We start from the raw sequence: 14,941 nt of genomic DNA, 5'->3' as shown, positions 1-14,941 counted from the left end.
TGATATAAATGCATCTAAAAAACAAGTTGCATCCAACACACAAAATTAGAATATATGTGGCTAGGGTATACACAATTCAAAGCCCTTACAAAGAATACATAAATTATTTGTAGTAATAACAATTTGATGACTCATGACTCACTCTTTGTACATAAATCATGAGGTTTTGAAGTTGTCATACAGACACCCCTAACCCCACCCCTCCGAGTCCATTTTACTCAGCCCTTGTATTCCTGAAGTGGAACATAACTACATGCAAATGGGAAATATCACCCCTAGCGAGTCAGTCAATCAAGGGTATAACAGCTCATGCAACTTAATCTAACATCTAAATTGATGGAAATGTCTACATTTATAATGTCAACCAATAATATACTATTATCTTAGTAGTCTCATCTTTTATTATTTGACCTATAAATGAAAACCATCCGTTTCACATTTACATCAGATATTTATATTCAGAATGAATCTTTCTTGTTCTAAAGAGAGTTGGTTTTCTCATGAGACTGTACCTAGTTCTCCGTGGGGCAATTAACTACCTTCATTAGCAGTGTGACGTTTCACAGATCTCATTCAAATCGTTAATTACAATGAAAGAGACTGCTGGAAGTCATTTGACAGCTATAGTGTGCTGTTAGTCATCCAGTTATAATGTTTCCATCCAGTTAAGATGGAGCATAATGAATGAACAAACAAAGCGATAACAGGACAAATATGGAATGATTAATATCATGGCAATTTCACTAATAGGACTTTGACAGAAAAGGCTCAAACACTACTTGCGATGCTTATTTTTGAATTTCTAGGCACGTTCTAGGCACATTTGTAGCAATATATTGGTTTCATGACCTTTGAGTTCCGTCAATCCAAGCTTGCCACCAACTTTTCCACATAATAATCAAAACAGCTCAAACATTAACTTTATACAGTATATTAAAGAATATTAAACAGAAGAAAAGTCTTCTTAAAAAATGTGAGTACAAGACGTCAAGATACTTTTGCCATGCCTTTAACAATGTACAATGTTAGCTCTATGTGTTTTCTACTCCATATTCTAATAGCAATATAATTAATTTATAATCAACATTCATCTTTGTTACCATCTTACTACAATAAGGTCCCTAACTCAGACAGTAGATAGTGTAGTGGCTTTGTCCTGAACGGGCCTCTCCTGCACCACACACCTCAGCCTGCTGTTCACCTTCCTGTTGGTGGCTATGATCACCAGGGGGCTGAGCGCTGCATACAGCGACGAGAAGAATATACGCAGGTCTGAGATCAGTGAGGAGCTCATGGTCTTCCTCACGGTGAGGGTGTATACCCACAGTCCATTATCCACCCCATAGAGGACCACATACAGTGTCACCAAGACCACTACAGCCTTAGCCGCCCGCCGCTCTGCCCCACCGCTGGCCCCAGAGCTGCTGCGGAGTCCCTTCACCTGCTGGCTGTAGCGGTACAGGAACACAAGGATGACCAGACTGGCCAGGGTCATCATGCCCATAGGTACCACGTCCCTCCCTACCTGGACAGCCCCGTTCACCTGTTTGGACTGCATAGTAGGAAAGCGAACATAGCAGAATTGAACATTAATGCTGTGCTGCATGTTGACCGAGTCATTCCGGGAGCCCAGGGAGAAGGCTATGGCTGCCGAGCTCATGGAGGTATTGATGACCCAAAGGGTGAGGAAGATCACTGCCAGGTAGCGAGCCACTAGGACACGGATGGAGGCCCAGCGGGAGCCGGGAGTAGCGATGCTCAGGCACTGGTAGGCACTCAGCACAAAGGTGAGCCAGATGGAGAGGGAACGAGACGTACGGTAGACAAAGATCACCCCCTGGCAGCCCGTGTCCCCGAAGATGTTGACCAGGCGGAAGGTGGCCAGGGTCTCCAGCAGGCAGCGCACACCTACCACCAGCAGGTTGGCACAGGCCAGGTGCAGCACAATGGCGTCAGCAGGAAGAAGCTGATGCTCCTGGTACAGTGCCAGGAGGAAGGCCACGATGACAGCAGTGTTTCCCGGAACTCCAACCACAGTGAGAGACAGGTACAGCATTCCCCGGACCACCTCCTCTGATTGCATGGCTGCAGAGATGAAGGATATGAAAAGTTATGTCATAGGCCTATCAGTATTTGTCAATATATTCAATCATCTCAGAAGGCCATTGCATTCATCAGTTCTCTTACCTGAGGGGTATGCTTTATGATGCAGTTGGAGTCTGTAGATCACAAGTCTGTTTGTAAACCAGACCAAAGTCCCCATGTCTAGTGAGTTTCCTCGTATTCTTATACTCCTAGAGTGGTTCAGTAGCCATAGGGAGTGATCAGCATGGTCCACTGACTTTAGGCTGCTTTTCAGTCTCCCTCCAATTACCTGATATCAATACAGATGACTGCATATTTTCCAGCTGTGGCCATATGGCACCAAAACATATGATCAGGACTGAGGACTGTCAGCCAGAATGGAAAAATACTGTAGGTCTGAAGAAGTATCTCAATGGGCTCAATGCATTCCCAGCCAGACCGGTCACTTTCAATACTCATGGACTAGGTCTACTGCTCTATTTCTATGGTTCCTTTGAATTGTTTTCTGCTATGGTCCAGGTAAGGACTAACAACAAGGCTACAGTGCCCCCCTATGGAGAAAGATGTGACAAGATAGATAAGTGTATAATTTTTGCCATAGAGCCCCAGAGTGGAGGTGTAATAATACACATAAAACCTAGCGGTCAGACAGGGCAATCGTTTTTCCACCATTCATTTTTCCCAAAGGGAATTTTTTAGAAACACGAAATAACATCTGTTTTCTGTAGGCTTACCCTGGCGTGACGTTTTGATAACCATGTCGATCTCTCTCGATCAAGGTGACTTTTATTAATGTATTCGGCTCTATTTACTCTCAGATTTAAAAATGCTAGTTAACATCAAAGTAGACATCATGGAAGACTACAAATCCCTGCACGTTATCTCTAGCTGACACCTTTGCTAACAGGTATTGTGTCATTTTAAAACTTGCAGAAGACAGTTCACAGAATTGTCAAGAAATGTATAAATGTATTTGTTACTAAATATAGCTAACATTAGATAGTTAATTCAGAGATTCTTACCTTTGCCTCGATTTGGCAGTCTTGTCATGGCAGATCATCATGGCATTTGTAGTTCTTTATGATAGACACATTAGTAGCTAATTAGAATTTGACTTTTGAGCGGTAAATACAGGCGAATTTATTGATAAAAGTCCCCTTGTCCTAGAGAGATTTACATGGTTATCAAAACGTCACACCAGGGTAAGCCTACACAAAACACAGACCTTATTTTAAGTGTTTCTAAAATCCCCTATGGGAAAAATGAATGGCTGAAAAACGATTGGAACCATTTCCTTGTTTGACCCCTGGGGTTTTATGGGTATTATGACTCATACTGTGGTACTCTATTAAAAAAGATCTGACCTAGGAGTAAAATAGTTACACCAAACTGAGAAATAATGTATGAGCACTGTGTGGTTTGTTTTACTTTGTGATTGATGCTTGTAATGAAATGAGTAACAAGTGAAACAAAGAGCCTGTTTGATGTCACTGACGTGAAACGCCTCACTGTCATTGTCACCTCTGTCAGAGATGAAAGTGATGCTGAAGCAAGACACCATGCTCTATAAAAACACATAAGAAGTGAATAAAAAATATATCTTCCTGTAAGTGGATCCCACTCCAAGGAGTGTAAACATAGTAGTGTACACCTCTACCCCTCCTCATTAGTCTTTAATAAGACATAATGTCTCCCACAGAGAGCGATGGGGATACGAGTAGGGTGGCAGAAGAAATAGGACAGGAGAGTAAATAACGTGGTGAACAGAGTAGCTTTTAGAGATTTTCAACAGTCATCTGTAGTTTAATTAGAAGCGGGGGTGGGGGGTCTGGTCTTTGGAGGAAACACATTAAAACCATCTGCTCACTGACTCGGAACACATGATCAAATCCCCAGAGAAGAACATGCATGAGCTTGCTCTTTAATTAGTCCTGTACTCATATAAACACCTTTACATTATGTAACCCAGAGAGTGCTTCCAGGATGTGTTTAGAAAATTAAATTAAAATGTCACCTTCGCCTTTATCAAGGATTCTTCAGTATTGGTTGACTTTCTTCAAAGTTTGACTATTAGTCCAAGGGCCTGTGCAGTCTAAATTACACATTCACATTTTGAGAATGGAGCAACACTGGATTACAAATGTACACAGTCTGGATTGCATAGTGCAGAAGAGTATTGGTGGAACAGGATGATTGTTTTGGAAAACTCTAAGTAGAACCATACAGGGTTCTTCGGTTTGTCCCCATAGGTTAACCCTTTTGGTGCTGGGTAGAACCCTTTGCAGAGGGTTCTATCTAGAACCCTCTAAGTAGGGTTCTTCAAAAAACCCACGGTATATGGTTATTTCTAGAACCCACTATGAACGATTCCATCAGCCTTATTTGCCTTTAAAATGTTATTATCTATGGCAATACATTACATACTGTGTATCATAAGGCCTTTCTTTGAGGGCCTAGTTATACCCTAACACAGTGGTGTCAGGAATCTCCTGGTTTACTGGCCACATCAGGCCTGCAAGTCACATTATGCTGGCTTGCAAAGTGATGTGTAATTCCTATTGGAATCCAGTCATAGTTAGGATATCCAACAAGTGGAATTGTTAATCACCCTCAACCTGCATTCAGTATGACTGCCAGGTAGGGAATATTGAATACTGAGACTACCTCATTCATCTAACCTGGAACAAACATCTCAGTAATGGGTGAAATAAATCCAACATATTGGATTCGTTTTGAAAACTGTGTGTTATTTATTTTTGTGTAGCAAAAAATGTATTAACCAATCAATGTAAATGCAAAAACAGATATTACACTAACAATTTTGAAAATCTCACTGCAATAGAACATGCTGGGAAATATTATATATGGTTCTATGTAGAACCCTTCTTGCCTTCCAAAGAATCCGTATTGCCTTCCAAAGAATCATCAAAGAACCCTTTCTTCCAAAAACGGTTCATAGGATGTTAAAGATTCTCTGTAGAACCCTTTGCCTTACAAAGAACCCTTGTCTTCCAAAAAGGGTTCCTCTGATCAAAACGGTTCTTGGTAGAATCTTATCCCTTTGCAAAGAACCCTTTTGGAACCCTTTTTTCTAACAGTGTAGGTGAATAAAGCAGTGTTAAGAATAGAGAATAGAACATCATCACTCTCCCAGTGCTCCCAATTAGAACAGACATCTGTTATTGCTGGATAATGACCTGTGCTGCTGTGTGCCTAGGTGACATACTCCCAGGACAGGAGAGAACAGAGGAGAGCAGTGTAAGGGGCCAGCTGTGCATGTTAAAACCTCTAAATTACTTCCTAATAGCTTCATCAAGCTGCTTTTACATCAACAATAACAAAAACCTCTGCTGGGGTATGGGAACACTAAGACTGAATCTTACCCCTTGACTAGTTTTGCCAAATTATTACTTTTTTTTCTATAATTGAAGTTCCAATAGAATATGACCATTGATGGCTGCCATCTAAAAAATTGTTTACAGTTGTTCTTATTCTTGTTTACATATTGTAGTGGTTCTTACATCTTTAGGGGGGGTGGGGTGAGTGTTCTAATGTTGTCCTCTAATAATCCCCACAGACTAGAACATGCTATATATTGAAATTACAGGGGCAATTAACCACAATGAATGCTCAATACTGGGTTCATGTTTCTTTATCAATAGTTGGAGGTAAGAATATGCTTCCGCAATCCTAGTCTAATAGAGAGTGCAATAAGTAACATTTGTTCACAGTTGGTGTATTCATAAATCTGTTTAACAAACTTCATTTTCTGTCTCTATTCTTCAGCGTGGTACCCAAGTTAAGTATCATGTTGGATCTCTGTGTCACCATCAAAGGGATGTCCTTCCTGTTGCAAACAGGGTTAGGGTTCCTGGGGAACACCCTGGTGCTGCTGGCCTACACCCAGGTAGTCTGCTCTGAGTGCCGACTCCAGCCTGTGGACATAATTCTCTGCCAACTAGCCTTCGTTGATCTGATACTGATCCTCACCCGCTGCATCCCCCAGACAATGACTGTGTTTGGCCTGCGTGACCTGCTGAATGACCCGGGCTGCAAGGTGGTTGTCTACTCCTACCGCATCGCCCGGGCTCTGTCAGTGTGCATCACCTGTATGCTCAGTGTGTTCCAGGCAGTGACCATCGCCCCTGCAGGTGGACCCTGTTTGTCCAGGCTTAAGGCCCAGCTTCCCAGTCTCATCGTGCCCACCATCGCAGGGCTGTGGCTCTTCAACATGGCTGTATGCTTAGCAGCTCCATTATTCTCTATTGCCCCTCGCAACGGCACAGTGCCTGCCTTCACCCTCAATCTGGGCTTCTGCCATGTGGACTTCAGAGACAGGCTGTCCTACAAGATCAATGGAGTGGTTGTCTCTACACGGGACTTTGCCTTTGTGGGGCTCATGTTGTGGTCTAGTGGCTACATCCTTCTCCTCCTCCACCGTCACAGCCACCAGGTGAGAAGCATCCGACGATCATCCCAGGGTGGAGGAGCTGAGACTAGGGCAGCCAAGACAGTGATCACCCTGGTAGTGTTGTATGCTGTATTCTTCGGCATAGACAATATCATCTGGGTTTACATGCTGACGGTAGATAAGGTGTCTCCAGTGGTAAATGACATGAGGGTCTTCTTCTCCTGCTGTTATGCTTGTCTCAGCCCCTTTTTCATCATCAGCTCCAATAAGAAGGTCAAGAGTAAGTTGGTGTGTGTGGCAGCTGACCAAGAACAGCCATCAGTCAACACCCAGGACTCCAATGACAAGATGTAAAATGTTACCAAAATTCTGGGCAGATTTTTTTTCTTTTTCTGGGGCTATTAATACCTCATGGATGGTCTTGTGATTAATTTGTGTAATTATGCCTATGTAGCCTTGTTGTTATAGGCATTTGTGTATTTGTGTAAATCATTGACAGTTTTCAGGATTTTAGATTGAACTAGTCAGACCTGAGGTTCGAAACTATATTATCATTCTATTGGACAAGCAGGAGCTGTGAAGATAGACGGCAAATACAGTAGCATACAATACAACAATGTAGTCCAACTATACTTTTAAAAAAAAAATAGCTATATGAAATGTATGGAAATGAACATAATATTTACAAAAAATAATAAAAAAGTATTTTATATTCTGTTCTATGTAGCTATTTATTTTTACGGTATTCCATACGCATAGATTTTATTGTAGAGTACGCTCTAGCTGTCACAGGTTTTCCATTGGAATGTGGAGTTTCCACAGGTCACAGCTGTTGGCTGCACAGATTTGACAGTTCTGACAGAAATGTCAACAAACAAGCAGGCTCCGATCAACCCGGAAAAAGGAAGTGCAAGAGCTTAAAAATAGTTGTTTCGGTGTGCATTCCTGGGAATTCGACTTCAAATACAACTGATAGCAAAGATTGGGGAAATCGTTTTGATAACTGCAGTAAAAGAGAGTTACTCATAAATCATTGCAATTCCTACAGGCGAGATGCTGTTCACGTTAACTGGCTATAGTTTACGTCGTCGAGCCGCGCGTCACTCCTGGGCTGAAGAAGAGCTGGCGAGATAACTCTTTGTTTAATGGTAGCTAGCTTGCTAACGTTACTTGTTTCTAATCTATATAATGTAAATGTGGCCCGAATCTGTTTACCTATTTTGAATGGTGGCAAGTTCAACCGTGTTTTGTACGAGTTGAAAAGTATAGCCGAGGTTGCATGAATGATGGCGAAGCAGAGCTACGACACTGCGACATCCCGCTTGATGATACTGCTCCGGGATGATGGTTTTACTGGCTGTTTTTAGAATGATCACTAGTACAGAGTTTCATTTGAACACAGTTGAACAATTGTATCACCTATCTTCAACCACATTATCCTTTGGGCTAAATTGAGATTAGTTGAATTTCTATATAGTTATTTTTTTGTAATGAGGGTAACAATTGTACATGCAGCACAATGAAAAACAGTAAACTACAATTAGCTAGCAGTGGTAATTTCTGGTATTGAGTGAACATGTTGTGGAAAGGCCCATTGTACTCCACAATGTCATTGTTTTTGCTTAATCTCTAATGTTCTCTCCATTGCTTTTGTTGTTACACAAGCCTGGGTTGCAGCCAGATCTTATCTGTCCCTGTGTCACCTCTGAAATGACCTGACACTGAATGTTCACCACAATCATAAGACAATGGCGAGAATAGCATGGTATCAAGAGAAGGTAAGACATGCTGGACTTACTGACAATGTAATGAGGGTCTAAAATCCCTTATATGGTATAATAAAACTGAAGTGTGTCCATGTGTCAACAGATCGGTGCATATGATCAGCAGGTTTGGGAGAAGTCTCTGGAACAGGCTGAACATAATGTAAGTTCATGACGTTTGGTCTAATATGCTCATATTTCACCAGCAATTAAATGAATGTCTTATGTGATCAGTATTTGTTGGAAAGATAACTGTCTCTCACACAGGGCATGGCCTGTAAACCAAAAAGGTCCGGTCATGTCAAGCCAGACCTCATTGATGTTGACTTAGTAAGAGGTGACTATCCATTTATTACAAGGTGTTATATGTATGCTCATTTGCACTATTTGCTTATTGGATGGATATGGTGCATGCAACGCTATAGATTGTCTCTCTTCTTTTCCAGGGTCTACATTCGGCAAGGCCAAGCCCGATAGTCCATGGACGGCGTTGACCCGTAAGGGCCTGGTCAGGGTGCTCCTCTTCCCCTTCTTCTTCCAGTGGTGGATCCAGGTGACCTCCAGGTCCATCTCTACCTGTATCCTGGTGCTCTACTTCATGCAAGGTAAACTTACATCTCACCTTAACATTGCTTTAGGAATGATGCAGATGTATGCTGTGGAATCCAATATACTTTTTCATAAACCTAAATGGGTCTGTAACTCTGTCCCCTAAATAGTCTATTAATGGCTTTCTCTCTGTAGTGGCAGCAGCAATGTTGTACGTGGAGGTTCCTGCAGCCAGTGCTAGTGAGCAGTTGGGGCCAATGTGTCTTATGTTATTGCTGGGGACAGTGCACTGCCAGATAGTGTCCACTGAGTCCAACCGGAGCCCTTCAGTCAGTCCTGTCAGCAGCACCAGCCCTGCACGCAGGAGGAGGTATGGTTCTTATTGCCAGTAACACACACACACTGCTAACACACACACACACATGCTGTTCACACATATGCTGTTCACAAACATGGTGCTCACACACATGCTGTTCATACACACCCTTTTATACACTTGTGCAAACTGCTCCCACACTGTATAACATGTTCCCTTATTTTCTCACCCTTCATTCAGGCTAAGGAAGGGTAAAGGATTGAAGAGGACAGAGGGACAGGTCAACGACAGGGACACTGAGCTGCAGCCTTGGCAGCTGGAGGAAAACCAGAGGTTGTACAGATCAGAAGAGAGGGTAAGGCCAAACAAACAATGATCAGATCCTTTACCTGATCATTAAACAATGACTGTTTGAGTCAAGCAGTCATTAACAGAGTTCCAGTTCTTCCTTTTTTTCAAATGTCTGTGTGAATCAACATTTGTTTCCTTTGTGTTGCCTTAGTAAACTTGTATAGAGGGTTGTAAGGCTGGATTTTTGTCTGTGATTTACATTTTGGGTATCATGTGGATTTGCTGTTTTATCCAGCTAATTCTATTGCTGTTTGTGATGTTGTCCAGTCAAATCAGAAAAAGTCGGGCTTTGGGGCCTCTGATGAGCTTTCCAGTGAGGAGGATGATAAGGAAGCAAAACCACCCACTAGTGTAGCTGGACCAACACCTACCACTGTCCTCAGGAAGAGACACCTTCACTCCTTCTCAAATCCCTCACCACCTGAGGTAAACCTTAAGACAGTCAGGGTGCTCTGGTCCTGCTCTTTGTAGCCTGAGTGAAAGGTGGACATTTAGTTTGACCAGTCCTATTATTTGCACAGGAGGAAAGTAGTGGAGGTGCCAAGGACACTAAGGTGAACCCTCGTGAAGTGGAGCACCTGAGGACCGAGGGCTCGCGCCCGGCCTCTGACACAGATGATACGATGTGGGAGGATCTTCTTCAGGGGCCTGACTCCGCCACCACTGGCAGCAGTGACAGTGAGGGGCGGTACTGCCCTGGCCTGACTCTCCCCCCATCCACCACTCTCAGCAGTGATGATGAGAACCTACAGCAGGTGGGTCTACACCACCATACCCTGTCACATAATATGTAACCTCAAAAGGCTTAGTATATCAACACACCAGCTTTCTCTCCTCACAGGGTCAACTATCGTGGCTGCAGGCGTGCCACCCATCCAGAGACCGGGTCAGTGCTATCATTTGGGAGCAGGGGGAGTGCAAGAAAGCAGACATGTCAGTACTGGAGATCAGTGGGATCATCCTCACACGGGTACACCTCCTATGACCATTTCATTACACTCACTGATGCCGTTTTGGTACAATTAACACATGTTCAATACAGAGTGAATGCTGGTGTGTAATGCTTTAGGGCTGGAATGGGTTTCTTACTGTTTCTATTTATAGAAACACCATATGGGCTGTGTACTCTGTGCCCCATAACTCTGTCCTCCTAACAGAGGTGATATCTTCTCTGTAGGTGAAAGTGGTGGAGCAGGGCATGGGATACCTAGCCCTGGGGGGGTTGGTCACTGCCACACTGGTGCTGCTTCCCTTTGCCTTCCGCCTGGCACAGCGGCTGGACATGACACGCCTGAGCTCCCTGTCCCTGCCTGAGCTGGCTGTCATGGCGGTGGGGCCGCCCGATGCCAAGACCTACGCCTTCCTCTTCATCACCACCGTGGAGAGGCTCTGCCTTACAGGCCTCTTCTTCTTCATGATGTGTGTGGCAGAGAGGACCTACAAACAGGTCAGCATGTTAGTCCCACTGTTGTAGACTCACTACAACAAAATGAATACGCTGTAAATGGTGTGGCTGTTTCTCTTTCAACAGAGGCTTGTTTTCGCCAAACTCTTCAACCACATCACATCAGCACGAAAGGCCAAGAAGTCGGAAATCCCCCACTTCAGGCTGAAGAATGTGCAGAACATTAAGATGTGGCTGTCGCTCCGCTCCTTCCTCAAGGTCTGAGTTCTTCTCACTACTCAGGTGCCTTTACTTCAGCGTATGGTTTTCCACTAGGGGGGATGAAGGTCCTGCCCTCATTGAAATGTGCCCAAATATTTTTTCCTATTAACCACAGAGACGTGGGCCCCAGCGTTCCGTTGATGTCATCGTCTCCTCCATATTCCTCCTGGCCCTTTCTATCGCCTTCATCTTGTGTACACAGGTCAGACATATCTATAAAAAGAGTAAATACACAAGATTCCAGTAAACACACCATGATTTACCATCCACAATTTTTTATTTCTTTTAAAGACCTGTTGTAAGACCGAATGTGCATTTGTTAAGCTCCAACCTGTACAAACAGAATAGATTTAAGATAATGAGTACTAATTTTCTATATCTAACTGCCAGCTCCTAAAGAGTCACCACACATTCCTGGACTCCGAGACCAACTGGGAGCTCATGGTGTGGGGCTCCTCCCTCATCCTCTTCCTGCTCCGTCTGGCCACCCTGGGCTCCGAGACCAACTGTAAATACAGCAACGTGTCAGTGCTGCTTACCGAACAGGTAAGGCCCCCTGCTACACACACACAATCAGGGTTCGCATTAACGCAGGATTCTAAATTTTTCACGCAGAAAGGGAAAGATAAAAGACAGAAAAAAAGATCTGCTGCATTTTATAAACACAGATTTTAAAATGCTTCTTATTGTAAATTCTGCTCAGCTTCAGTCAGGGTTCGCTCCAAATCATGAATGTAAAAGGACTAATTTCGTGCATCAGTTGCACTTCTCCACTCGGATGAAATTTCTTTGCTCTTGTCATTGGATCATCAGACAGCGTTCTGACTGATGTAGGCTACTTTTCTCTGTTACTTTCCTCCGGTCTAGTTTCTCTCTGGTAGCAAGTTAAAATGCAAGATTAACTTCAAGCAAACCTTCAGGAAATGTAGGCAGTTACATTCTTTCTATGATAAACATTAGAAATATGGCCATGCATCGTTTTTGCAAAAAATACCTTGCTTTTTCATTGTAAGCTAACTTACTTGTGTTGCTGCTAGCCAAATAGTGTTGCCCTTCTGATGTCATCTGATTAAAACTATTTTCTGCCAAATGTGTTACACAGCCAGCTACAACTGGGTATTCCACGTGGAGAAGCTTCTAGAAACAATGGGGTAGTTCAACGCAGTCGTGAAATGCATGTGCGTGTCTCTTTGATGTTTGTTTGATGTTTGAGAGAACTTGATTGATGGTGTTTTTGGCCAATAAATGCATGATATCCGTTGAGTGTTCACTACTTTAACATAGATGTGCTATGAAATTAAGCTAGTGATGTTTCAAATGTCCACTTTGGACACATTTACCGAAATAGTCCACTCACACCATTGTGTTAGCTGAGACATGCACCATAGTTCACTGCCTTGGATGGAGAAACACGTTGCAAATACCAGCAACACCAAGCACCTCTGCGACCTTCATTTCTTGATCATGGATATTATATTCAATCTCCTCTGGAGGACTTGTGGGTCACACAGTTACAACGGGTAAAGTACTTGCATTAGTTCTCCGATCACAAGAATGCAGCCAAGTAGGATTCACATCAACATCAAAGCTCTTCTCTTTCCCTCTGGACATGCACAGGTATAATTAAGTGCTTTGCAATAAAAGTCTTAAAGGGGTACTGTCAGTAATAATGACTCAATATAGTTTCAGAATAAAAGTATGATACAAAAATCTATGCTACAACTCTATTGAAGCAAAAACTTTATTAATACATCTCCCTCTCAATTATTTTCTTATTTCAGATCAACTTGTATCTTAAGATGGAAAAGAAGCCCAACAAGAAAGAAAATTTGAACATAGTGAACAATGTTCTGAAGCTTGCAACAAAACTAATGAAAGTAAGGATGTCTCTCAACTTCAGCCAATCTTGACTTTTTTGACTTTAGTCAAATCTACTGGGCTGAGAGGCCTCCCGAGTAACACCGCGGTCTAAGGAACTGCATCGCAGTGCTAGCTGCGTTACTACAGATCCTGGTTTGATACCGGGCTGTATCGCAGCCGGCTGCAACCGGGAGATCCATGAGGCGACGCATAATTGGCCCAGCGTCGTCCGGGTTTGGGGAGGGTTTGGCCGGCCAGGATGTCCTCCCATGCACGCTGACAAGGTCGCCACGTGTACGGTCACCAGGTGTTTCCTCCGACACATTGGTGTGGCTGCCTTCCGGGTTAAGCGACATTGTGTCAAGAAGCAGTGCGGCTTGACGGGGTTGTGTTTCGGAGGACGCACGGCTCTCGACCTTCACCTCTCCCGAGTCCGTACGGAAGTTGCAGTGATGGGACAAGACTGTAACTACCAATTTGGGAGAAAAAGGGGGTCAAAAAAATGTATCATAATAAATAAGAAGAATCTACTGGGCTGGTAGTTGTTTATTCAGCATAACGTACAGTGAAAGCATCTCTGACTGGCTTCTCATACCAACCCTTTTACAGGAGCTTGACACCCCCTTCCGACTGCTGGGGCTGACTGTGAACCCTCTCATCTATAACATCACACGCGTGGTCATCCTGTCTGCAGTCTCCGCTGTGGTCAGCGACCTGCTCGGCTTCAACATCCGAGTGAGTGGAGACACTTCTAATCCCACAATGCTGTTTCTTAACACTGATATTTTTGCCATACAGTGAATCTTCACCTTTGTCAGAGTTGTTTTCCTCCTGGCACATGTGCATTAACTTCCAAAAGTGAGTATATGTGCTGGGTTTTTAAATGTGCCCTCTTTGTTGTCTCTTACAGCTGTGGAAGATTAAGCCTTAATGTGACTTGCTAAACCACTAACTGTTGGATACTGGAGACTCTGCCAACTCCTACCATCTACAGCTGGCAATCTGTGCAAAGTGTGCAAACCTACTGAGTGATCGCCTATGCATCTCTGTGCCTTCCCAGAAACATTGAACTTTAAATCACACAATACCATTGTGGTCATACACAAGCATGAGCTCTTTACAATCAATGATACACACATCCCTGGCTACGTAATCATTGTAGCCTGAACTGATCTGCTGCAGCAGTTCCAGTGCCAGGACCTGGACCTGGCCACTTCCTGGTTCTTACTCTGAGAAACAGTAGCCAATGGGTGCCTAATGAACACAGAAAAATGTGTTGGCCATTTCAATATGAACCATTTCAAGACGTGGAATAGGAAACAAGAATGAACAAACTGTTATGTAAGAATGACATTCCAGCGTGGTTTGACATGTACTCGGCTGTTAGACAGCGTAAAATACTTTTAAAATGAAAAATGTTAATACAGATCTTCAAAATGGGTTACTGAACTAAATTGATTAATTGCTTTTTTTTATAGGAAATATTTAACTCTACTCTAAACCGATTTTGTGATATTTTAAGGGCAACGTGCTGTAGCTTTTATTGGGGCTTTATTTATTTGGGGTTTGTCTGTATTTCATTACTGACATAATGGTACACATAGATTGTAATCTTTGGACCGCCATCATGGCCTTAGTACTGAAGACCATTATGTTCTGCTAAGCAACTATTCACAGATGGTATAGTTTGATTAAAAAAATTAGGTTATGTTTTATTTCCTTTGATAATAAATCTTTCACAATGATTTTATTACTGCTGCCTGGTCAGTGCACATAATATTCTCACTTCCACAGCCTACATAATATACACAGTGATGTAATGTACTTAAGTAAAAATACTTTAAAGTACTACAGACTAACTAAACACACATTCGTTTGTAAATGATGTCTGAATGTTGAAGTGTGCCCCTGGCTATCCATAAATTTAAAAAAATGTGCAG

At 43.0% G+C, this 14,941-nt stretch overlaps 3 protein-coding genes across 4 annotated transcripts; 2 read left to right on the top strand and 1 right to left on the bottom strand.

Annotated features, from left to right (window-relative positions):
* Positions 1-922: 922 nt before the first annotated feature.
* ora2 (olfactory receptor class A related 2) lies at positions 923-2,083 on the bottom strand. The gene has a single exon (XM_014133515.2). It carries the CDS (start codon positions 2,081-2,083, stop codon positions 1,127-1,129), a length of 957 nt encoding a protein of 318 aa, XP_013988990.2. The 3' UTR covers positions 923-1,126.
* Positions 2,084-3,374: 1,291 nt separating this feature from the next.
* LOC106565880 (olfactory receptor class A-like protein 1) lies at positions 3,375-7,112 on the top strand. The gene has a single exon (XM_045692097.1). It carries the CDS (start codon positions 5,894-5,896, stop codon positions 6,848-6,850), a length of 957 nt encoding a protein of 318 aa, XP_045548053.1. The 5' UTR covers positions 3,375-5,893; the 3' UTR covers positions 6,851-7,112.
* Positions 7,113-7,338: 226 nt separating this feature from the next.
* LOC106565881 (protein PHTF1) lies at positions 7,339-14,751 on the top strand. 2 transcript variants are annotated; one of them, XR_006758076.1, is made up of 17 exons: positions 7,339-7,644; positions 8,162-8,274; positions 8,366-8,422; positions 8,527-8,596; positions 8,706-8,864; positions 9,004-9,178; positions 9,365-9,479; positions 9,743-9,901; positions 9,997-10,230; positions 10,317-10,445; positions 10,653-10,922; positions 11,007-11,138; positions 11,257-11,343; positions 11,532-11,687; positions 12,244-13,018; positions 13,611-13,736; positions 13,912-14,751. XR_006758076.1 is itself a non-coding variant. In XM_014133517.2 (17 exons), the coding sequence occupies exons 2-17, from the start codon at positions 8,245-8,247 to the stop codon at positions 13,930-13,932; spliced, it is 2,016 nt and encodes a 671-aa protein (XP_013988992.1). In that variant the 5' UTR covers positions 7,339-7,644; positions 8,162-8,244; the 3' UTR covers positions 13,933-14,751. The 2 variants fall into 2 exon arrangements, 1 of the variants encoding a protein (XP_013988992.1); XM_014133517.2 differs by having other exon boundaries at positions 12,923-13,018.
* Positions 14,752-14,941: the final 190 nt, after the last annotated feature.

The sequence above is a fragment of the Salmo salar genome, chromosome ssa12, assembly GCF_905237065.1.
Source record: "Salmo salar chromosome ssa12, Ssal_v3.1, whole genome shotgun sequence".
Taxonomy (NCBI): Eukaryota; Metazoa; Chordata; class Actinopteri; order Salmoniformes; family Salmonidae; genus Salmo; species Salmo salar.
The sequence above is the reverse complement of the archived record's forward strand: the minus strand, read 5'-3'. Positions and strand labels throughout refer to the sequence as shown.

Bases quoted from the DNA above. Each gene is read 5' to 3' on its own strand.
- ora2 (XM_014133515.2), bottom strand. From the start codon at position 2,083: ATGCAATCAGAGGAGGTGGTCCGGGGAATGCTGTACCTGTCTCTCACT.
- LOC106565880 (XM_045692097.1), top strand. From the start codon at position 5,894: ATGTTGGATCTCTGTGTCACCATCAAAGGGATGTCCTTCCTGTTGCAA.
- LOC106565881 (XM_014133517.2), top strand. From the start codon at position 8,245: ATGGCGAGAATAGCATGGTATCAAGAGAAG. The intron at 8,597-8,705 runs GTGACTATCCAT...CTTCTTTTCCAG, and splicing joins TGATGTTGACTTAGTAAGAG to GGTCTACATTCGGCAAGGCC. The intron at 10,923-11,006 runs GTCAGCATGTTA...CTCTTTCAACAG, and splicing joins CAGAGAGGACCTACAAACAG to AGGCTTGTTTTCGCCAAACT.